Genomic DNA, 25,770 nt, shown 5'->3' on the forward strand with positions numbered 1-25,770 from the left:
CTTATAATGCTGAGGCTGACAAGGTTCAACTTCCATCTCTGCTGGTTCAACTGTTTCTTAGTGTTGTGGCCTTGATTCCGTTATTTAATGTCTGAAACCATCAAAGTGAATTTACATGAAAAGTTTGGCCCTGTTGCATTTGCGTAAGATTTGACCAATGCACTCAATCAACTCGTGAAATTAAGATCACTGTGAAGGACACAACATGTCTCCTGATTGTTGTCATGGTATTTTAAAGGTCACTATGATCTCATATCAAAATAAATGTTTATCAAGAAATACACTGATCTATTTAACAAGCAGCCAGTACAATCACACTGACCATACATTTGAAACAATTCTGCTCTGTGACAGGCACGATTGCATGGCAAATGCAATGCAAAATAAATGATGGAGATAACAGCGCTGCCCCATAAACCACACAGGAAACACAACACAGTGAAATTATTTTGGGTAAATAGAACCCGCTCAAACTAAGAACACAAAACAAATCATCTATCTGACATGTCTAAAAAAATTTTTTTACACCAAACAATATGAAATATTACCACCTGGCCTACACCACCTGATCAAGGTTGTGAATTCCTGCTGCCCAGTCCTAAGATTCGGCTGTTGGTGAGGTGCTGTCAGGCAGAACACCAGGAGATAATCTCAACCATTCTGCTTGACTTGCAGGGAAAGAAAATGTCATTGTGGGAAAAAGAGAGAGGAGCTAAGCGATGACCTGCAAACTCCCAGTGGCCAGGCTTTGGCAATGAACATCTCATCCCATTCACTCTCACAGCATAAAAAAAAACTCAGCTCAGGTCATGACACGCTGCCTTCTGCCCCCAGAGGTCTGTCAATGGAGCCTTTCTGCTGGCACTTAAATGCCGCTCCTTACTTTTGTGTGACGGCTTCGGACCCCAATTATATGGTGAAACTCACCGTTCAACTCAAACGTTTTGTGGAAAATAGTCTTTCGTCTAATACTACCTATGTCAAAGCTATGAAAACAGTCAGGATAAAAAAAAACTGCCACATGGGATGATAACATTAAAGGAACAACTAAGGTGAAATTCACAGAGTGGCTTTTTGTTTGTACTGAATAAATGTTGGACCTGGTAGGAATCTGTGAAATTCTGTTTGACAAAACATAACTCTTTACCTTCTTGTCTTAAAGCTAGAGCTCTAGATCAAACAACCAATGAAAATTAAAATGGGCCTGGAGCGTCTTGTGTTATTGTTGGAGTTTTCCATGTGAAAGAGCCTAAATTTTGGTTCAGAGCTTTCAACAGCAATCCCCCCTAACAGACACTGTCCACATTGGAGGCAAGCTGTTACTAATGACCCAGAGGTGAAAATGATTTTCCAAGAATGTGACAAATGGTGTATTGTAGATCACTCTAACCTGACCTGAGATTATTATTATTATTTTTATTAAGTGACTGTCAACAGAATATGCACCGATGCACCAAAAGTATATTCTGTACACACATTTTTAAGGGAATGTAACCCGACAATAGCTAAAGCCTACGCGAGGAAATACTTGCTACTAAAAGAAAAAGGAAAAACATAATCTTATAAAATTCCCTAACATATAAAGAACATCTTTAACAAGCCAGCAGCAGAAATGTTTTGTCAGGTGCCATTTGTCTGTTTTATAGCTGGAGCCATATTTCACTTCGATGGTCAGATGACCTTCAAGTCCAAATACCAGACCAGGAGTGAAATTATATTAGGTTACAACCTGAAAAGCCTCTCTCTTCAACAATAAAGACGTGTATCTCACATCTCATACATTTTTCCATATGTCATAGTAGGTAGGCCCCATTTCATGGTTTTCTGCTTCAGGCACATTTGCAGAATGAAATGTGTTCAAATGTAAGCCTTGCACATGGTGTTTGCCTTCTATAGACAAACTAACAATAAAATCTCACATCACTTGTCATTTTTGTGATTTTCTTTTGTACATTACTGTGACTATGAAAAAAAAAAAAACATGCATGTAGAGTGTGTACAAGAATGTTCTGGCTTTTGTTCCCTCCCTGGAGCCTGGTGGTCTTTGCTCAACCTGCCTGGATCCAGTAGTAGCCTACACTTTGAAAACAACATAGAAACCTAATTGCTTTAACTGGATTATGGGCACCAGGGGTGTCGGATAATGAGAATGGATTTGAGTCCTCACCCATCGTTAACTCTGTAAGTAAAAGAAAGCCCCCCTACCCCTCTCTCTCTGTGTTGTGTATCCATACAAGTGCAAGCTAACCAAAGTGCAGTCGGTTCTCCCGCCATGGTTTTTGAAGTCACACACCTGCTGTAGGCTATCTAAAAGCCCACGCACATAAGGCCTACGACTATCACTCTACACGTCACAATTTAATTTACTATAGCTGATCCTGCCTCCCCAAAATGCCGCATCATGTGAACAGATCAGCAGGCCAGCAAATTTTCACCTCGCTTTCAGACACAAAAAGACGGCAAAAAGACGTCCCCTCTTCCCGCAAATTTAGCGTGATCTCTGTGTGAAAAGGCCTCATGTGTTTGTTTGTGTATTTCACACCGCCACACCGGGTGTGTCAGGCCTATTTGCATGATAATGTTCTGCTACAGACGGTTTGGTTTGTAAACTCTACACCCCATCACACAACACAATTAGCACTCCTCCTAAGTATGACCCATTTTGGACAAGACACTTGTCATTCGCCTATTCATTGATTTTTTTTCACCTAATGCCTAGCTTGAAGTATGCAACACTTTATCATGTTGGATAAAAGCATCTGACAAATTAATTCATTATTGAAGAAAAAACAAACCATTTAGGCTACATTTATAAACAAAACACTAATACATTTCTACTTGAATTGAAATGAAAATCCACTTGGATTTCCCCTTGGGGATCAATAAAGTATCTATCTATCTATCTATCTAATGAATAAGCCGTTAGGCCTATACTACAGCCTAATGCAGTTTATTAACACCAACCGAAACACTTTTCATATACGCGTTTGATTTTCTTTTTTGTGTTCTTTTAAACTGAGTACACAAGGTTTATTGCATAATTTCATTGCATTGGCAGCATCTTTCATTATTCCTCCCCCACCCCCAAGAGTTTTCTATCACACGTCAAAAACACGCCTTCCCTTAACCGCGCTGAAAAACCATTACACTGAGATCTCGCGAGTTTACGCTAGCTTGGAACCCACCCCTCCAGTGATGCCCTACTGCAGTGTGTGTATATAGCAGCGAGGGACTCGCTGGAGTCTAGGAGGAGTTGCGGCAAGGTCGGGGAAGCATCCTTTGACTGTAAACACCGAAATCGACCAGCCACGGGATCAATTAACATTAAAAAGACATTTCAAAGCTTTAAGACCGAGGATTGACTCGGCTATTTTACTTTCGCCGAGGAACATCAGGTGGAGCTGAAAGCAGACACCTTCCTCATACAGAGGTTGTTGAGTGAGCTAGCATTCTCCATTTGTGTCCGCATGTCTGGAGTCGTGTTGCCAGTTTCAACGAGGTAAAGCGGCAGTCGCCCTCAGAATTTGAAGGCACGTTTCCTGTGAATGAGCATTCAGGCGGTCTTTCACCACCAGGGAAGTGAACGGGATTGTGCCTGCGACTTCTATGTTCGGGACATCTGGTACAGAGGCTGTAACATCAGTTTAGTGTAGTTGTCGCGATCGGACACGGGTTGAGTTTAACATTGAGCTCGCTGTTGTTTTCAAAATCCCACCCTCTGCTGATTGGTAACGTTAATATTAGACATGTCAGACCCAGCGTCGCCGGCTGACTCTCCCGCCCTGGGGGATCATGCCCCGCCAGAATCCGAGGGGCTGACCGTGGATACTGGATTGAAACCTGCTGGTCCAACACCAAGCCAAAGTCGGTTTCAAGTGGATCTGGTGACAGAAGCAGCCAGCTTAGCGGCTGGAGGTGATAAAACACCCGGCTCGGATGCTTCTACAAATGCTGGCGATAAAGCCGCTCCCGTCGCGGAGGAAGCAGCTAGCGGCGAGGAGGCGAAAGGCAGATTTCGGGTAGTGAACTTTGTAGATCCAAGCGGGGCTGATAGCCCACCAGACGGTGTGCCCCCTGAGGGTTTCCAGAATGGAGACACCGTCATGAGTGAAACTAGCCTGCATTCGTCCACCGGAGGCCAGCACCAATATCACTATGACACTCACACCAACACCTATTACCTGAGGACTTTTGGTCATAACACCATAGATGCGGTTCCGAACATCGACTTTTACCGGCAAACTGCAGCGCCCTTGGGCGAGAAGCTGATCAGACCCACCCTATCGGAGCTGCATGACGAGTTGGACAAGGTAAGCTTGTGTTGAATGTTTAGTGATGCAGAATACCGTCGCAGCCTGTGCATGCTCCCTGGAAGGCTTCACGGGTTGCCAGCATTATCACAGCACTACAATCCCATACGTTGAAGGTCTCTTTTGACGATAACCTAGTCAACCAGAATTACCTTAGCCTAGAAAATGATGGACAATGTGTAGATTTTTCATGTTTGACAGCAATGTAGGTGTTACCATACCTCATTTAATGGAAGCAAGAAAACTAGCATGCCGGTAGACTGGGCATGTGGCTAGGCCTGATGAGTGAAGTGCCGCTGAAGTGCTGGCTGTAGCTGAGCAGATGACTTGAATATCAGACATATTGCGTAGGGCTCCGTCCGTCTCCGTTCAAGTCGAGCTTCGCCTTGATGTAGGAAATCTTGCTATGCTACGTTTAAGGTTACTACTATTCTTTTCATAAGAACGCTGTTTGAAATCGTTATTTTTCTTCATAAGTCGGCACCCATTACCGGCACATTAGCTACTTTGTTGATCGTCTTGACTTTCGAAGTCACGTGTAGGCTACAGGCAGTGCAAAACACGTAATCTCATTTAGTGGGTACTATCGCTAATAACCGTACTGATGTCAAGTGTACTCTCCTTTCCTGACGCCAAGCTCCAATAAACTCATTAAGGGCTCTGTGTTTTTCGGAGTTCTTGTAGGCCACATTTAATGAGCACCCAACTGTTTTGTGTTGAGAGACGACAGCGTTCATTACCGATGCCTGTGAGGTGCGATTGCTAATTCCTTTCTAAAACCCTTTGCCAAGTTGACCACTGAAATTAGTATTTTGTATTCCAATGACTGCAATGACAACTTGGACTCCTAAGGAAACATTCATTGTTTGGAGTCATTGTAAAAGTTGAGACCACATCCTTGTTCACTTCTGTAATACAAACAGTCCTACCTATTTGCATCGGATTGTTAAGCATATCTGAATAATGGACATGATGTGCTAGGTCTGCAGTAGGCCTACTCCTGTGAAATATCAAGTGTGACATGGCTTTGGTATGAGATCGTAATCATGCTTAGTTCTGTCTAAATTCTTCCAAGATGAAAGACAAACAGACAGTCATGCCATGTTGACATTCCAGCATAGGAGGTGAGGAAGTAGGCTAGTTCGGGAAGAAGGACGCTCAAGGTTTCCCCCCCTTCCTCTCTATCCCATCTCCCTCCCGACCAACCACATCCCTGATCCGCTCTCTTCCACTCTTCCTCTCACGCTACGTTTTTCTGTTGCCTTGGACTCTGTTTCCTGTTTGAATAATCACTCATTTTAAAGAGTCACACTCTGGAGAGCAAGCAGTCTGAAATGCTCTTATGGAATTGTTCTGTTCTTTGTCACTTAGCTCCTGCATCGCCCCATTTTGTTTCTTTCTCCATCTCAAACACACACACACACACACACACACACACACACACTGACATCTAAACTGTTCAGTTGGTAGAATTTCTGTTCTCTTTCTGGTATGTAGATCTATAGGATGACATTTTTCAGGTGAGGCAAACACATTTTTAGCTGATAATGTGTATACTATACATATGTTTTTTTTTTTCTCTCCCCAGAACAATCCTAAGCATTCTAGTCTGTCCAAGTCCTTCCACATGTGACTGATGATCACAGACAAGATGCTTTGCAGCGTGGGTTACATGCTCTTTGCCGGCATCTCTCTGAAACTCTGCCTTTTTTGGCAGCGTGCATCCATGACTGTGCGCCGGGCAGCTGTTTGTAACCTGATCCTCATAGAAATTTACTGTGACGCATCACGTTTGCTATGACTCTAAATACAGACGTAGCAGTTTTGTCAGTGGACAAGTGCTTTAATCTGTAGTTGTCATTGTGGTATGTGTGTTCAAAGTCTTAAGCTGTGAGTTTGGGTGACTCAAGTCTTGTTTAGTCCAGCTGCGTTTGACACATCGCTGTTTATTTATATGATTGCAATCAAACGCTGTTGTTTCAGCTTATTTTTCCTCTTTATCGGAGGACTTCCAGCTTGACCTCATGTTGGTTTGGCTCCTGAATAGTCATGGAATGGGACTGGAGTCAATTTTTAATGAAAAGGAATTTCATTGGAGGGTTATTAGGTTGTGAGTTGCACTCTCATACAAGGGGCAAGGAGGCAACAGGCTTCATGTGCAAAATTGGTCTGAATTCTCACAAATTAATAAAAAAAAGTGGTAGTTAAGATCACAGGACTGTTCTGTCCATTGTTAGTAACTGGGCTCAGACAGACCTGGCTCATGTTTCAGTGTAGATGTACAGTTTTGTTAGGCTACAAGTTGAAAACTTTTTGACAGGATGTCACAATATACTTTGATCAGTGCCTCATTGTCCACTAGACTTTTAGAGATTTTCAATTTCTATGCGTCATGACAACATCGATATGGAAAAAATAAAAACAGAAAAGGCAACGTTATTGGACATGAGAGTGAACATTTTCCCACCGATCAATGAGCTGGCCAATTAAAGCCACTAAAAGGCCTGAGTGTTTATTTAATGGAATACCTAAGCATGTCTTGGTGCGGCTGTTTGGTATCCTCACATTTATTCTGGTCCCTGTAAACTTAATTAAATTACCATATTTTCATTGAATGTGGGCAAAGCAACGTGCTACTTTATGTTCACATGGTAATTGCAGGGTTCCTACGCAGTATGGAAAACCTGGAAAAGTATGAAATTTGATTTGAGTAATTTCCAGGTCTGGATAAGTATGGAAAAAAGAAACAAGGGTATGGAGAAATATTTGTGTTTCCAGACTATTGCATCTACAGTACTATGCTTAATCACTTCACTCAGGTCATAATGAACCATTCCTACTGAGTAGGAACTGAGTACCGTGTAGCTTAACTGTCAGTCCACATCATCAATTGAATGGGGGTCCTCAGAAAAAAATCTCTCCCACAAGGGGACTTTGGTACAAAAAAACCCTGTTCTATGCACATGCCCTATTGTGCACTGATATGTTTGCGTAGCTCTGCTATTTTCTGCTAAAACACTGGTAGACTTTATTGATTTTGTAAAAGTTACCAAGACATGGATACTGCATTATCTGATAAACTTTTATTGCAAACAAATAATACTGATTACGGTGAGGCCTCTGCCAGCAGTGCACTAGTCTCCAACATACATGTATGTAGGCTATGCTGTATCTACAGAGAACTAAAAATGTGAGTGCACCTTCCAACACAGCGCTTCCCCAATGAAAAGTATCCAACAATGGGCAAGTGTTTTCTGAGAGCTAACAAGTTAATAATAAACATTATTATACAGCTCTTCAAATGCTAAAAGAAAGCTCCATTGACAATGTCTAGAATATGGTCAGAAAAATCTACCGAGAAGTTTGAATATTTGAGTATGGAAAAAGTATGGAATTTTAAAATGGAAAATGTGTAGGAACCCTGTAATTGGTGCCCTGTGACATCAGCCAGTGAGGATGCTGTTCTCAGAGGATGGGGAAGGAGGGTTTGGGGGCTGGGTTTGTCCACATGCAGCCTGCCTGTGGGCCTGGCTGTGCAGTGAGTAGTTGTAATGGTGGTGGTGGCGGCGGTGGTGGCGACGCAGGCGTTAGAAGGGGGCCAAAGCGCGATATTGACCCGCCAGAGGGAAACCCTGACAGGGCAGATTTATTCAGTGTCGTGCGGCCAAGCAGAAGCAGATTGTGCTGAAATATTGATGTCCTCCTCGCTGCCACTAACAGCAAGAGAGCTCCGGCACACAGTACCATACTGCACCGCACTGCTATGCTACGCCGACTTTTCTCTCTCTCTCTCTCTCTCTCTCTCTCTCTCTCTCTCTCTCTCTCTCTCTCTCTCTCTCTCTCTCTCTCTCTCTCTCTCTCTCTCTCTCTCTCTCTCTCTCTCTCTCTCTCTCTCTCTCTCTGGCCTGCACTGCGACGGTTTGCTCAAGGTGATGGGTAGCAGGCATGCCAAGTATTTATATCTCAGACAATTTTTAATTTCTCTGTGGCATGCTCCGGGTCTTTGACTTGGGAAGATGAAGAGGTTGCGTGTAAGTGCCATGTGTTATGTTTTTATACGGACAGGTCGTGCAAGCAAAGGTACACCCCAGGAGGAAACATTACTCCCAAGGGGAATAGCATTAACCATGCTGTACCGTAATATCCTTCCACTTCCTTTGCACTTAGAATTGGCTGAGCGGCAATTCCAAGAATGCTTATATGTCACTCTTGATGGTACTTTTCCCCCTTCACTCCCATGCTCCCTTGAGATGATAGGGACCAACAGATCTCACTCTTGCCATTGGCTGATGTTTTTGTCTGCACTGTTGCTTGGCGACATATCCCCTGGCTGGATAGAGATCAGCATCTAAGTACCAGTGGGCCTCTCATTAACAAGGGCCCATTTTAGTGTGCCATTGTTGTAGGACGGATTACATTTACTTCAGATAATTAACATGATGTACTTTTGAATAAGTTGTCTACTGTAGTCAGGGCAGATCCCCCCCCCCTTCTCCGAGTGAGGGATTTGGGGTTCTCAGCCCTTAACTGGAAGGCTGTGAACTGTGGGAGGCCCATTCTGTCCTAGTAGTGGTTTGCATTTTTGGTCATCTGTGATCACGTGTTGGCATTAGCTCGTTAAGTATGCTTGAAAGGTTATTTTGTGATTGACTAATAAAGCGAAGCTCTTGCACACCATGGTGCTATTCCTCATGGTAGCTTCAGAGATTTCTCATCAAAGAGCTGGGACAGGGTGCCCCCCCCACACACAAACACACACCCACTAGTACATGCATGATTTTGTGTATCCTCTTGCCATAACACTCACAGAAAGCCTTGTGTTCTTGCACCCATTGGGGCTTAGAAGTCTTGCCAAGAACAATTTCCTCTTCACTCTGGTGTAAGTCTGCACATGTCTCAACAGTAGTTTAGTCCTGAGAACAATCATTTGAAGGCACAGTAGCTTTTGCAGTCCTAGTTTTGACATTTTCCATCATGAGGCTGACTACAGATGATAAGGCTGCAAAAAGGTGGTCTTCATCTTCTATGTGCCAGGCACATAGAAGATGGCAATTCCAGTCCTAGAGGGAGAGCTAAGAGTCTTGGAACACAATCAACAGGTTGTCTGTGGTGTTATGGTGCAGCCGAATATGGCAAAGCCACCATCGCATAGCATCTGCTAAACGTCACTTAAGGATCCGCCATGGGCCTTTGATCTTTCCCTTTGGGGTTTGTTTTAACAGTGAATAATTACTGCAGACACTTGATGATGTCTGGCATTGGGTGTGAACTAGGTTTCATGGATGGTGGAGGTGGAAAAAAACTGATGGTTACTGAGCCATGGCCTCATGGTTCCCCTCACCAGTTTGTAAATACACACATTATAAGCAGAAGTGTCATGTTCTAGATCAACATGCAGTATCAGTTCTTTTGCAACATCAGGAAATGGTTTAGCGAAAAAAAAAAAAAAAACGAAAGAGTTAAGCAAGATTGTACCCATGCCACCGCAACGCCTTCTTTACACCGTGCTCTTGTGCCACAGATAGCAACGTCACAACTTCCCCGTCACATTGGGTAAACATTGTGTTGCCGTCTCAACGATAAACCCTTGGCAGACAGACAGCCTTTAGAGGGTGGGAGAGCACTGCCTGTGGCTGCAGGAGGAGTGTGTCTGTCTGTGTCTGTGTGTGTGTGTGTGGACAAAGACTGTGAGTCTGTCTCAAATGGTATACTTACGTGAGTACACTTTCGTGTAGTACACTATGTGCACTGTGTGCTTACTGGCGGAGTGCGCAAATTTTAACAAAATAGTATTGTCTCATATCAAACACTAACTCCGTGCACTTCACGGAAATGACGATCGCAAACATTTTAACATAATTTTATTGGCGTCCTCAACTCGACAGTGACATGGTCATACTGTGTCAAAACATGAACCGTTATGTTATAACTTGCTTGTACCTCCGTAAAGTCTGTTTTCCACTGCTGCTGCTTCAGCTTTCTCAACCGCGATTTCCACGAGTTTGAAAACGCTCCCTCCCCTTCCGCTATCTGGCCAAGATGGTGTCCGTTAAGGGCGAAAAGTGTCCAGCGTTGCACACTCAGCTTTTTGACCGTTATGAGTGCACCATCCGGGAACTTGCAGCGCCCTTCGTGTCGTTGGAATTGTCAGTGTGAACACTCTCATGCACTCAAATTAGGTATTGTAAGTGCAGAAGTACGCGATTTGAGACAGGCTCTGTCTGTTGGCTGTCACTCCGAGAGCCCTCCAATGGGCTTTAATGATGAAGGCCCAGCCTGGCTTCAGGAATCAAGATGGCTAGACCAGAGAGGTATCATATAAGCCAAAAACATGCTATCCATTACATGGATTATTAGGGACAATAAACAGGCCTTCACCTGTTATTGATGGGCACATTTGCAGTGCCAATAAACTAAACATTTCTTGGCAAGAAGCATAGTTGCATTCCACCAGAATATGCTCACTGCAATCATGCTTTCAGGACTGTCCAGTTTTGAGATCATTGTCACACTGTTTATGTCTGCTTGTGTAAACACAATTAACTGTCTTTTTTGACAGGAGAGAGCTAGTTTTAAACTAATTTCCACGCTAGGAGATAATCCAGGACTGGAAGAAAGGGGATCAATGAGTTGAACTCCCTCCAAATCCACGATTATCTCATCTTAGCGTTGTCATTCTCTTTTCTTTGGCCTAGTCCCGTGCACCGTTTGTGTGTGTACAGGCAGATTGGTGGCCTGCTGTAATAAGGGGAAGCTCTGGTGAGACTAGCCAAACACAGGAAGAGGGTTGGCTGCGAGAGAGAGAAAGAGGACTGGACTGGGCTCCATGGAAGCCTCCACGTGGTTGTGTGTTTATGTTCTTGCTTTTCCTAAGAGAGCTCTGTCTTTCTTTCTCAAGCACTCGCTCTCACTCTCAAAAGTAAGTGTGTGTGTGTGTGTGTGTGTGTGTGTGTGTGTGTGTGTGTGTGTGTGTGTGTGTGTGTGTGTGTGTGTGTGTGTGTGTGTGTGTGTGTGTGTGTGTGTGTGTGTGTGTGTGTGTGTGTGTGTGTGTGTGTGTGTGTGTGTGTGTGTGTGTGTGTGTGTGTGTGTGTGTGTGTGTGTGTGTGTGTGTGTGTGTGTGTGTGTGTGTGTTGGCTGCGCTCAAAACTGTAGTGTCACACACAGAAAGAGACAGAGGCTAGAGTGTGTGTTGAGAGAGGGGGGGGGGGAATGAGAGAGGGCGACAGCGGGAGGCCTTTTGTTGCCATGCCGGATCAGGCTGTTGGGGCTGCCTGCAGATGGTGAAATGTATACAAGCCTTTTGGCAGGGACTCACAGGTGGTGCCGAGACACAGAGGTGAAACTGCTATGGGGAGCTGAGAGACAGACTCTAGTGTCGTCTTTTCCCCCCCTTTCTTTGAGGCCATTGCTGCCTGAGGTACGAGGAACTGATATTATTTGTGTGTGCAAGTGTCCGAGAGTGTCTGTGTGGAGATTCCGTACTGTTCCTCGAACATGGTTCATTCATAGAGCTGCTGGTGTCCCGGGGGGTGGAACAGTATCTTCATTCAGCTTTGTTCCTTCCTGCTGACTGATGTTCAGAAGCCATATTGTATCAGTAACTGGTAGATAATCCTACTAAGGCCCCGTCCACACGGAGACTCTTTTTGGGTTAAACGCACCGGTTTTGCTTCGTCTTGGTCGATCGTCCAAACGAATCCTGTAAACGCACAGCCCGAAACCGCACTTTTTTGAAACCTGGTCCCAGGGTGGAAAAATCTGAAACCGTAGCCCTTGTGAGTTCGTTTGGACGGCGAAACCGCATACTTGCATAGGCTCAGCTGCCCTGGACTTGACACAAGTTTATAGTATTGCCTAACAATAGTTTTCATACATGACATTACCTACGATTACACTCAGTAGGATAAATATCACAACTGGTGCTGCGCAGCGCCAATACCTTATGACTTGGTGGACTGAATAGTGCTTTCCCCTGTGTTTTTTTGATGCATTCTAGCTACTGTCAGTGACGCGAGAGAACTAGTCAGAAGTCATTGGAAGTGCGGTGTAAGTTTAAATTAATTTGTGCGTAGTGCTGGTGTCATTCATTTATTTTGAATGTCTTACAACATAAATAAATGCATTCACAGTCTAGTGAAGTCAAATATGAACATACCAAGACGCCTAGAACTCATGTTAAGCCGATGAGAGCACTAAATGCGAATGCGCAATTTGATGCAGGCAAAAGTATCTCGGCTGTTACTAACGAAGGTATTATAGCAATATTATAAATGTGGCGACGGAATAGCCACATAGAAAATAGAAAACAATAGAAAAAAGATCGGTTTGGTACGTAATGTGGACTAGGCCTGAGGTTTCCTTGTACTAGTCATTTTTGTCGTAGCCTATTCTGTCTGTTTGTATAGCCTACAGCACCGCAAGCTTTGGTCAATTTCTGTAAAGAAACAGTGCCACCTATAGGCCTGGGATATGAAGTAACGTGTTGAGTCGTTGAGATGGATCCGTTTGGACGCAAATATTCTTGATACGGTTCCAGGGAAGACGGAGGAAAAAAGATCGGTTCGGTACGTGTGGACTAGGCCTAAGTTGCAATACTCAGATTGTTTTTTTTTTCTTCCTAACACTTATGCTTGACATCTTGTCATAGGATAAGGTAGATAACTACATGGTTGCTCAGTATCACATTGTATGGAACACTCAGTTGGTAACAAAATATTCACTACAATAGAGTTTTTTTAGTTTTTTTGTTGCTGTTGTAGCATTCACCATTAGAGAGACACTTCTTCTTGGTTTCACATCGGTGAAACCACCTGATCAGAACTTTTCACTAAAAAACACAATTCACTGAATAATGACTAATCCCAGTAGGTCAGACAGTAAGAGCTCAATAGAAACCTTCTGTGGACAAATGGCATCTCCCATGATGCATCTCATGGTAAAGCTCCGTGGGAGGCGCCCCCCCGTGCGTTCATAGAACAGACACACACTGCTGATGGAACCGAAATGGCAGCCTCCCGTGTTACCGATGGCTTTTGCCATTGAATTGTTTTGAATTACAGTTTTGATCGTGCAGCGGCAGCCAATGATGAATGAGCTCTCGGCAACAATGAGGGCCTTTGTTGCCTAGCAAAGCAGCCTCATTGGTGGAGGGAGTACCGATGTACAGGTCCCATTGCCGCGCTGGTACACATGCACGTTGCTGGGTTTTGGTCCGCAGAAGGCAATCTGTGACTGGATCTGAGAGGATGTGGTGTAGAACAGTATCAGCCTGTGAATCTCATAGCAGTTTTGTCAAGTAGTCTATTCCTGTTAGATAAACTTAGTTACAATTTGTTAGTACATTTGTGATTCTTCTCTTGATGTTGGTCTTAGTAGTAGTAATGGAATTAGTAATAATAGTAATGTAGGCCGTAGTAGAAGTAACGTAGGTTTTGACTGTAGAAATGCAAGTCTTGGTAGTGATTGTGTTAAAAGTAGGATCTGCTGAGGAGATGTAGTCTAAATATAGTCACATTTAAATTGAAGTCTGGCCTTTTAAATGCAGACTTTTTGTTGAAGTTTTCACTAACAATAGAGTACAACTTGCAGCATCCTTACTGAGCAGTTTGTTTCTTGTAGTGGAGTCAAGTTCCCACTCCTGTGGCAGTAATGTTTAATGTAAGGCTGTAAAACTTAAACGATTGTCAGACTCATTCTGTTTGCCCAGTTGTGTAAAATACCTTTTGTTCTGCTGCTGACCCCGTGACTCGCTAGAATTGTAACTATGTCTGGTGTCGACCCTGTTTTGTATATTCTATCCCTTCTGGTTGCTACAACGCTATAGGCATTCTCACAAACATCAGGTGATTTTCAGACATAACAATGATCTTGACATAAATGCTACGGCTCATTGATTGTCAGCTCAACGTCTGTCTGCCTTTGGGTTGTTTGTAAACACCATCTCTCTCTGTCTGCATGTCTCTTTCTTTCTCTCTCCTCTCCTCTCTCTCGCTCTCTGCCTCTATTTTATTTTTTCGTTTTTCCTGACCTGTCGGATTTAATACATTCACCTCTCTCTTAGCGCAGGACTAGATTGTGCTAGCAGCGCTGTGTGTGGGGCTTCTGTGGTTCACCAATAGGATTTTGTATGATGTTTGTGAGTTTCAGACTGTACCGTCACACTCTCTTACGGCCACTGTTGCAGCGTATGTTTGGTTCGAGCTGACTGATGGACTACTGAGGAAACCGCTTTTGCATCTCTCACCACAGTGGTTTTGTTTGTGGGCTTCTTACTTGGATGAACTACTTTGGTTTGGATTCTGTAGTTCCATAGCAGTGCTTCACATGACATCCCACTCAGTGGCCAGTTATATACTTTTGTTGTCAATCTTTGTTCTCCCAGCTTTACTGGCCCATATGAGACGCAAGTATATCCCATATATCATATATGGTATTTTCCGTTGCCAGACCGCTGTCATGTCTGGTAATTCCATTCAGCAGGCAAGCATATAAAATGCACCCTGTTTGCCATATATGGGTTTACAGTGCCTTGGAACACTTTTTAATTTCCTCTGTGTAAGCTGAATATGAGACAGATGTGTGAATGAATTCTTGTAACCCTTTTGAAGTCATCGGGAGTGTGTGTGTGTGTGTGTGTGTGTGTGTGTGTGTGTGTGTGTGTGTGTGTGTGTGTGTGTGTGTGTGTGTGTGTGTGTGTGTGTGTGTGTGTGTGTGTGTGTGTGTGTGTGTGTGTGTGTGTGTGTGTGTGTGTGTGTGTGTGTGTGTGTGTGTGTGTGTGTGTGTGTGTGTGTGTGTGTGTGTGTGTGTGTGTGTGTGTGTGTGTGTGTGTGTGTGTGTGGTGGGGGGTTCTTAATAAACAAACAGGCACAGGAAGTAAGCTCATATCCCATAGTGTGCCTGCAATCGAGACACTGAAGAGTGAGAGGAAGTGGCTGATTGGAATCTGGTGCTTTGTGACGTCACAAATCCATAGCTACTTACCTAATGTCTATGTGATGTTCAATGAGTCTCCGGTTGGTGGAGGTGTGCCTCATAAAATGATGAATCATGCCACTTTATTGATCGTCTTCTCTGAAGGGTTGAGACAGCGCCTAGTCCTCGACCTCTAACATCTAAGCTAATGTACTTTTGGTAGTATAAGGTTATTCTGAACAAGGTGCATTTGTTAGAGTGCATAAGCCTGCGGTGTGCTGACAAATAATTGCACTTAAAAAAAAAAGAAAAAACACAAAGACCTCATTATATTGAGACCACAATTTGGGATATTGCCTCCGCTCAAAGTGACATTTTATGAGGGGAGGTTGTCTTCTGTGGCAGTACTGGCTACTGGTCATACTGAAAAAAACATTGAAAGAAAGAGAAAATAGCTCATTTCCTGTTTAGAATTTGCCCTGGCCAACTCCCCTGTTAGGGTCACTAGTAAAACGCAACCCAACAGGAACAGAAAAGTTGCTTGTTTTTGGGCAGCCATATTGGAGAAGCTGGGTTGGATGTGGTATTTTGTTCCATGATGTAGTCTAAACTTGCATTGGGGTGGGGGTGGGTGGGTGGTTGGGTTGTTTCTCCTAGATTGTAGATGTTAATTTCAGTGTTTGCTTTTGGATTATAAATGTTGCGGCTACCCTCATAAACTCAATAAACCCCCTTGGAAAGAACAAACATAATGAATATTTGCTGCTTGGCCTGTGCACTGCATTCAGTAGAGCCCAGTGAAACAGTCACTCTGGCACGTTCCCCCCTCAGGTTTCTGTCTGTTTACAATGCACATTTAATTTTTATTGAGTTCTCTTTTTATTCCTAGTGTTTTGTTTTATCCAATAGCAGTGTAAAAGATGCAAGCCTATATCACCTTCCTAAAATAATGGCAGGAGTAAGTTTTTGACAATTTGTTTTTTTTGCTTAAATCATCATCATTCAATTTTTGGTTGACTTTTTTTGTGTGTTTTCTAAGAAAAATGGAAGGTGAAGATATGTTACCACCATTGACACAGGGAAAAGTGTATAAAGTTGAGTTAGCTTGGGCCTTGGTGTGTTGCCCTCAGACATTTTTTAAATCATACCTGTCATGTCATGTTATATAATGGCAGTTTCAAACTTCATTTTGAAATACCTTTTGCTACTGAAGTGTGACAAACTCTTTTTATGTGATGAGATCCCTCACGCTTGTTTTTGGAGGTCCCCTCCTGTTTCTTGGGCTTTTTGAACAACAGTTTCCTCCGCCATGCTAAGCTCACTGTGGAGTACACATTGTGGTCAAAGCCGTGCTTTGTGTTCCTCCAGCCAAGTAGATAATGTCCTCTGACTCGTCCACTGCCGTTTGCGGTCGATGGTGTGAATTCGGAAGTGTTGGACCTCGAAGCGCATCAACACTTTTGAATTCCGTGCGGCTGCATGTAGCCTCGCCAGGAAATGTGAGAGAGGAAGAGACAATGATGTAGGCTAATGTTTGTATATCACCATACTACACCAGAGTTGCACTTTCATTTTATTTGTTTTCTAAAGGCAGACATATCTTTTCTGTGAAGATAAATGTTCAGTGGCACTATAGTAGCCATTTTGTAGTCTTATTATGTGAATGTTAATTGGTCCACTAGGTGTCTATGTTATGCTATGTGCGCACACCATATAAGGGGGAACCATCGTACAGGTGACAGGTGTTGCTTGACTGAGGGGGAGCACACAGTTTTTTGACCGCTTTGCTGTGGCAGGCCATACTGGCTGACAATACATTGTAGTGGTGTCAACAATAATCGATTCGGCGATGCATTGCAATGCGGGGCATGCACGATTCAGCATCGATGCGGCAACGTGCCATAATCAATTATGTCACTGTTTATTTTCTGGCCTTGAGTGGACAATAAAGTTGAAGTTTTAATTACTTCTGGGGGCATTTCCGGAGCAACGTTGTAATGACATGTGCAGCCTGTAGCTACATGCTAAGCGGCAGCACTAGCTAGCATAACAACAACACTAAAGAATCAAGAACGCACCCAAGACTAATAACGATTTTTATTCAGCCTATGGCTCTCAGCTTTTAAACGATGTTAGCCGTTAATTGCTGTGGCGAACGGTTCATGAGAAAAGTAAATAATATAATTCAATTTAATCATAAATTCTACTGAAGGTTCTGCGCTCATCTCCCTACCCATTCATATCGGTGGGATACTTCACGAACCCTTCGTTCAACATAACAAACCATATATCAGAATAAACAGCTGACCTTACCGAACAGAAAGGTGTAAAGCTGTCCCCTGTACAGTTAGTCGTTCCAGAGTAATCCAGTTTTGAATTTGCAGCAAATTTCGACATGCATGGATGTCTCTAAATTTGGGCTTTACGTTTTACAATGTGTTTACATTATTAAACTTATTAAAATGCCATACCAATACCCTGTACCATTCAATTTTATTTTATTTAATGATATTTATGTCAAAGATACAGGAGAGTAATAATACACACACCAGCCAATAAAATCTGTTGTTCAATATCTGACTGCTTATTGCCTCATGACCTCAACATTTGCCCTGTTGTGTGCAGTAGAATTTTGATGCATCGCAATGCATTGTAGAATCGAATTGAATCGAATCGTTACCTGGTGAATCGTAATCGAATCGTGAGGGCAGTGCCAATGCACACCCCTAATACATTGTGTAGTTTGTGGATGTTTGAACACTGTAATTTCATAAGATAAACTTGTGGTGAGCCATAAATACCTTTTAAACGGCATGTTACGTTTGGGATGCCTTTCATAGACACAAGTAACGCAAGTGGCTATATAGCGCGTCAATTAAGTGCCCAGTCGAGTAACCCCTCAGGGCTTCAAGTTTAGGCTGTGCCTCTACAGGCACAATAAGCTTACCTAATGTGTTTGAGTGGTCTCTGCCTTACAGAGGTCATGAAGTGTGTTAATGCCAACGCATGCATGTGAATGCCATCTGTGGATTATAGTTAGATAAACAGTGGCGGAGTAGTTTAAACGTCTCATGATCTCTCAACCTTAGGAGGACACGATTATCATCAATCTTCTAAAGCGTCTGAGTGTAGCTCTTGAGTTGCAAATTACTTCTGTGTGGAAAGGGAGGGAGTTGTCCTTCAGTTCACTCCAGAAGTCTTTGAACCCCTTGATGGAATATAAATAGGGTTGGGTATCGTTTGGGTTTTACCGGTGCTAAATCGATACTTTTAAAACGGTGCCGATGCCGAAACGGTGCCTGAACTGGTACTTTGTTTTTAAATTAAAATGGTCTAAAGGATGAATTGCTTTTTTATAGATAAGACAAATTTGAACATGAAATTGAACTGTTATATTCAATTTACTATCAATATCTCATTGCTCCTACACATAATACACAGTGGCGATTGCTGCTCTTTGGAACAGGGGAAGCTCTGATAAAAATGGTCAATTATTAAATTAATATTATTTAGGTGCTATATTGTTCTTTGAGGGCAAACATTTTCCCAAAACCCAGAAAGGCCAAACAGTAGGCTATAGAGTAAGCATGGCATCATGTAGCCTACACCGTTATATAGCGCTCTACGTAACTTAGCCTAAATACACAACTTAAACAAGTCACAAACTCTGTAACTCCACATTACGGTTTTATTTTCAGTAGCCTATGCTATTTACAAAGACCAATAGAAACCGACTGTATTGCTCCCAAATTATGAGAATTTGAGCTGCAACTTGCCTTGCCTCTCGACTTCACCTGTCAACACTAACGTTAACGCATCCCTTGAACTTGAACCACTTCCTGTCAGATCGCGACATATGCTGTCAATCAGAAAGAGTCCAGCCTCTATGACGGTTCCTCCAATCATCATACAGAAGCTCGGGGTCCAGGCCATCCCACTGTCCCATTCACTCCCAGAGACGCCGGGCTTCCCTGGAAATGACGATTTTGTGGCGCTTGTCCAATAAACGTGTAGCTTTTCTGCACTGAGACAAAGTCCTTTTTAGGCAAGTCCCTCCACTCGGCGGCCATATACCAACGTTTTATGGGCACTCATCGGGCACAGTCTTTGGGTCGAACTGCGCGTGCGCAAGGCTTCACGACACCAATCTTGCTCCAGCGGCGAGATCACAACGCATGATTGGCATGATGTCTTCACAACACACCATATGATTGTCTCAATGTATTCACATCACACCACATGATTGGCTCAATGTATTCACATGTCGACGTTTTGCCGAGGAAGGGGTGGGATATGTGTAGACAACGGCCATATTGGCGTGACAAATTAGCCCCATGCATTTCTATGGAGTATTTTTTGAGTGCTGTGTCTCCACATTAGAAAGTCTCTGACTGAGATCAGCCCACTCTGTAAGTGCCATTGAAAGTCCAGTGAAGCCGAGCGTCTATGGGTTTTTTGCATGTTTTTTTGATGGATCGTGTCGTCACAGCAATCTATTACGGGTGCGAAATCACGATAAATGACCGACAAAACCTTATTGCTGAACAAACTAGCCATGAAGATGAACATGTTTTCAACATGTAGTTGGAATAGAAGCTAATGTAATAGTGTTATTTGATGCGATTTTCCGTGATATTTTAGAGGAGGCTGAGCTTCCATTGTAGTCTTAGAGCAATCGCATCTGATAATACATTTAAATGTTAAAACAGCTTGCCATGGATGCACACACAATGGTAAGCTCTGCTTTCAAGTTTACCCTGTGTAGGCGGTTTGCCATAAGGCATGTTAAAGGTATGTTAAAACCGCTTGCCATAGAACCGCTTGCCATAGAACTTCCAGAACTTTAATGGACAACGGCATTTGCAAGCAAGCTAATCTAACAAGGACTCTACTTTCCAGTGAATTCAGTGTGTTCCCAAATGCTTCAAGAAATGTCATGTCTTCCCCCATAACACGCAATAGTTTTGAACATATTAGGCTACATTATGTCGGTGTTGAAGTGTTTAGATTCCCAGCGCTTGTAGTAACAAGTTAACAGCAACTATGGTTATGCGCTAACACCAGTCAGCTGAGTTTAATTAGCGATAACGGAGATGGTTCCGTAGCCTCTTTGACAGCTCAGTGACATCAGGTATGTAACCTATTTATGTTTTTGCCAGCTAACTTTTAACATGATCTTCATATTCATTGTGATTCTATATGGGCCTCATGCACATGAAATATTAATATCATGCCATTGTGTTGTTTAGAACACACCGTGAAATAAAGTTTTCACCTTACAACTTTGCTGATAACATTTCAAATAAATGCCAGTTAGCGCATTAGCAAGGATATTGTGTAAAGTATACTGTTGATGTTGTTTCATAGCATTTTGCTTGTGTGTAGTTAGGCCCACTGCTAGATTTTGACAGGAGCTCGTGATATCTAGTAAGCTACTTGGGCTCTCCACTCGCCTATGTGGTGCACCCCTCCGTTTATACATACAGACAGTGTTTATGTTAGCTAACTGTATCTGGATGTGTTGCTATCAGAGCAAGACGTTAGAGATGGCGAAATGAGGCACCAAATCCACGTTGTTATTCAATGCAGTTACTACCATTTGCGTCGGCACCGGTGCCATATTGTAACCGTGTTTCGGTAAATATAAAGGATGTGGAAGGTGGCTTCTGCTTCTCCCACAGCTTGCTATAAGTAGCAATCATAATAGAACAAAGCACCAAAAATTCCAAAGTAGGCTAGCAGTGTGCACTCCAGTGTTTTTTGTTCCCAACAGACGCCCTGGCTGTTGCCATTTGATGTCCCTGAAGCCTGGGAGTTGTCATGTTAAAAAAAAAAAAAAAGATGATAAATGATAATCTGCTGACAGGAACATCCGACAGAATTTATTATTTTTTTTAACCAGGCCAGATCCCAAAATCTCAAACATGCAGATCCCAGTTGTGACTGAAGAAGCAGGGTGATATTCAGACATAGACAGATTGGCAGCATATCTTTCCATTTTATGTAAGATGTCCTTGGGAGAAGGCCCATAAAACAAAATGAAAAGGGAGAGAGGGTATTTCATACGGTAACTACTGCTCAGTGGGTGCTCAGTTGACACGTGTGGCCAGCCCGGACCCTCCCTTCCCTTCCCTGGATGCTCACGCACACGCCACCTCCCAGCTTGGGTTCAGCTGCAGTGGTTGAGCTGAACCCACTATCCCCCTGCGTCCTCTAATTTGTCCTGTTTACGCTCCAGTTGAACGTCACAGGTTCTGTGGAAACTAATGAACTGCGGTGGCTGATCACATGGTTCCAGCTCCTTATCTGACAATTGGGGAACACATGTCTCCAAATGTCATTAATCCATCCTTAAAGATACAGCCCTCCATAATCAGACCTAAAATGCCTATGTAGGTGGCCCGCACAGCACTGCAACAATTATGCATTTTGTAGAGAGCTTTTGTTTTTCAAGAGATGGTTAATTTGTGTTGCATCTTTGATCTGACCTTATGAAATTCCTATCTTCTATGGCTTCATGCTACATGCTACACCTGGCTTTTAGTTTATAGCTCGAAAAAAGAAGAGGGTTGTTTTTTCCTTCCAAAGCACGCAAGTGTCTAGGCTAGTAGAAACAAACATGTACAAACATGTAACTCTCACCGGATAAATGCATCGATCAGGTGAATCAATGCTCTTTAGCAGAGCATCATGGAAGTTCCTGCCAGTGGCTTTCCACCAAACCTATGCCGCTCTCGCTTTTCCGTGACCTCATTTTCAGCTGCATGCACTGCCATAATGTTCTAAACTACGTTTTTCAGCAGTGAGTGGTCTGGCTAAAAGTTTTCCCCGTCTATGATTTGCACGGTCAATCAATGAAATGTAAACCCTTCCCCCAGTCCATGCACTTTACAGGGATTTTATCCTGCTGCAAGGATACTGAATACTGTGAATGAATGTCTTTGTGTTGCTGTGTGTGTCGCTTGCTAGACACTAGAAGAACAAAAACTAATCTGCCTCTTCAAAGTACTGGCGAAAGCCAGCTCTGTCATTTAAAAAAGCCCAGCTTAACTTGGTCTGTTATTGATCATTTGATCAATCTCCAGTCTCATTCGTAATTAGGAGGGCGGAATAGTGATCCATGAACCGTGACTGCTGTGCTAAATCTGTGTTGGTGGAATTTAGCCTTTCATGTTTTTCCATGAGATTAATTCAGAAGTCTATAGCACTGCAGGGCAGATGTACGAGGCATCATGGAACAGGCCATGTAACAAACTTTCAGTTACGGAGGTATCCCGTCCCTTGCTGTTGAAGTGCTTAGGTATTTGCGGACCCAGTAGTGATCTGAAAGCTGCTAAAGCATGCATGTAGTGGGGGATCAGTGGCTTGCAGCTCACAGCCACATGTTAGTTCAGCTGAAATGGCTTCTCATGTTACTAGCACACACGTTTGTTATTTATGTGCTACACTGTGGAATGAGGATGTTGGCCTATGGCATCTGAGTGAGTTGCTGGTTAGTTTTGAAATCCGGGTCGAAGAAGTGAATTTCACAAGACCGAGTTAAGTCTGATGTCAATCTTGAGGACGATGTTAAATTCACACCTTTTTTTTTCTGCGCATCTTAGAATCAGTATTTTGCAAAAATATTACCAATGGATTTCAGTGATCTCACTGTTCTCCTATGGATGAATGTAAACTGTATCTGAAGCTTGCCCCGTACATTGTATTTTTAGCCTTTTTAATAAATGCTATTTTAAAATATTTGTTGGCTCTGGAGTTTGTCTTCCTAGTGCATTGAAGAGGCTTACAGGCTACTCACAGTGATTGGACGAGGAGTATGTATGACCTACATGTGTGTGAAAAGTAGGTAGACGGTCAGGCACTTTGCCGACATGTGAATACTGAGCGTCGTCTTTGGGGGTGCACACACTTCAGAGGTTGCATTCCTTCTCTGTAGAGGTCAACCTGCTAAATTCATAGCTCTGCTCACAGGGGGGCTTGAAACAAACGGTAGTTTCTGGTCCCATTCTTCAAGAAGAATAGACCTCCGTGATGGCAAATTAACATGCCATGAACTCGAATGAGTTATGCATGGACAACGATCTGGCAGTCACGAAAGAGGGGTAGAGATGACCAGTCCGTTAGAGGTGGCACCTTTGCACTCTCCTCATTTTTTTTTTATTTTTTTTTTTTTTTTTTTTTTTTTGGCCACATCACCAACCCAGCTGTTGAGACTTTGGATGCCAACAACACAGATTAGAGGGAGAGACTTTTTTTTTTGGCCAGAATTCTGCTGTGTAAACAGACGTCATCCACACAGCACGTGTAAACTATTTTCTACTCATTAATGCCTCAGAAGTCAAGCTGGAGTCTTAAAAAAAAAGAACTCCTATCCAACACACTCCTATTTCCCGCATGTTGTCTTGATCTGTTATTGGTTGACGTATTTAATATATGTGGTCGGCACAGCGCAATGTGGGATAGATTCACATGTTTCTCCAGTCAACGCACGCTTTGTTTCGTCACAAGCTCATGCCGCGGCATTTCGTCTTGAGTTGGCAGCCCTTTTGAACAGATCTGTTTTTCCCTAAGGGGGGTTTGGGCATAATCCTCTGATATTTTCTCCTTGAGCAGCTTCTAAAATAAGTCCACCCACGACACAGCTATAGGAGATGGAGGGGTTGCGGTGGTGGTGGTGGTGTGGTATGAGGGTGTTGCTGGTTAAGTGAGAGGAGTCAAGTGCTCCTCACACATGCTCATATGCCATAGCTCTCCGACAACGGTGTGATTCAAGTCTGATTAGCAGCATGGCGGAAAGTATCTGTGGAGCTTTTAGTTAAATTTGACAGGCCATTCTGAGCAGGATGGGGATTTAAACGGTGATGAAGGTTTTAAAGTTTGATTCGGTGCCCGTGGCTCCTCCCCTCTCTCTGTGTGAATTCTATAAATAAAGGAGTCACTTGTTCTGGGAGACTTTCCCATTCATCACCCTCTTTATTAACAGAGAAGCCCATCTTGTACAGTTGTGCTCATAAGTTTACATACACGTGCTAAAGTTGACTAAAAAGAGGAATAAAAAATCTTCTTTTGGAAATTGATCTAATGCCTTAATTAAAAACAAATAGGAAATAGCCAACCTTTAATGACACCAATTTTCTTTGTGAATGAATAATGTATTGTAAATAAATAAATGTTCTTCCATAAAATACAGGGGCTCATAAGTATACATACCCCTATGTTAAATTCCCATAAAGACAGGCAGATTTTTATTTTTAAAAGCCAGTTATTTCATGGATCCAGGATACTATGCATCCTGATAAATTTCCCTTGGCCTTTGTATTTAAAATAGCCCCACATCATCACATACCCTTCACCATATCTAGAGATTGGCATGGGGTACTATCCATAAGACCATTGATGGAAATTAATTGTATGACCATTTCTTGCCCAGACTGGATGGAGGCTTAGCCTCATTTACATTGAGAGCGTATTCTCTCTATGCCTTTGATCCATTCAATGCAGATGTAGGTGTGAAATACTTCCCACTGGCTGGGTACCATCTGTTCACAATCTCCTTTATTCTGTCTTTGGAGTAGACAAAGACCATGGGCTAAACCTTAGCTGAATTATATGTTTGTGTTATTAACTGTAAATGTATTCATGTTTGGTATCATTTTTATAGTCTCAGTACAAGGAGTATAATGAATTAAGTGTAAGAATGTTTAGAACATCCTGTATAACATTTCTACCTGAGGAGCCTGCCTAGTGTGTCAATGGTAAGGGGGGGTGTTCAGGTGTGTGTAGGTGTGTCTGGGTGTGGCTGACGGAAACGGCGGGAAGAGGAAGCCAATCAGAGGAGGTTGTACCCATGATCACCACGTGGACCACACCCTTGCAAATTGAGCATAAAAGGCCGGCCTCTTCCTGTAGTCTTTAGAATTAAAGTTGAAGCTTCCGAGCTGAAAGCTGTATTCTCCCTTGACGCGCGTTATTGTAAAGTAAAGCCTGAATCTTGGATATCTGGAATACTGCCGAAGTCTGCTGTGTTTTTGTCAAGTAATTACATCCACCTACAATTACTTTCACCATCTCTCAATGCAAATCAAACCAGCTATTAGGCTACCTGAAATAAAACCATGCCAATCTCTAGGTATGGTGAAGGGTATGTGATGATGTGGGGCTATTTTAAATCCAAAGTAATTTGTTTTTTCAAGAGTAGTGAACTGTTCAACAATACCACTTGGTTCGAAGAGTGTTTTCTGAGCCATGAGTCATTTGGAGTAATTAACCAAATCGGACTGATTAAATATAGATCTGCACAGGCGAGCTAGCATGCATGTTCTATTTTTTAGGGCAGACCTTGTGCATGCTGGCAGGGGAATAAGAGGGGTAGCAGCTCTTTCCGTGCAATCAACACGTCTGACAGCTGCTCTGTTTAAACTTTACCAATGGTGCTAGACAAGCACCATACAATTACCATAATAGTCCAGCACACACATTAAGAATACATAGATCAAGTCTGTGACGCTCATTCTATTTTCAGGACCTTCCAGTAATAAACAGTTGACAT

The 25,770-nt window shown here is 42.9% G+C and overlaps 1 protein-coding gene across 1 annotated transcript in view; it reads left to right on the plus strand.

The window, feature by feature from the left end:
* Positions 1–3,233: 3,233 nt before the first annotated feature.
* Positions 3,234–25,770, plus strand: part of slc12a2 (solute carrier family 12 member 2) — a 63,026-nt gene continuing 40,489 nt past the window's right edge. Inside the window, exon 1 of the mRNA XM_076284373.1 lies at positions 3,234–4,310. Within this exon, the coding sequence (XP_076140488.1) occupies positions 3,747–4,310 (564 nt within the window). The 5' untranslated portion in view covers positions 3,234–3,746. The remainder of the gene's footprint in view (positions 4,311–25,770) is intronic.

The sequence above is a fragment of the Alosa pseudoharengus genome, unplaced genomic scaffold, assembly GCF_046254945.1.
Source record: "Alosa pseudoharengus isolate Yale_2024_CS ecotype anadromous, Long Island Sound unplaced genomic scaffold, YU_APseudo_1.1 YU_APseudo_1.1_scf_14, whole genome shotgun sequence".
In the NCBI taxonomy this organism is placed as follows: Eukaryota; Metazoa; Chordata; class Actinopteri; order Clupeiformes; family Clupeidae; genus Alosa; species Alosa pseudoharengus.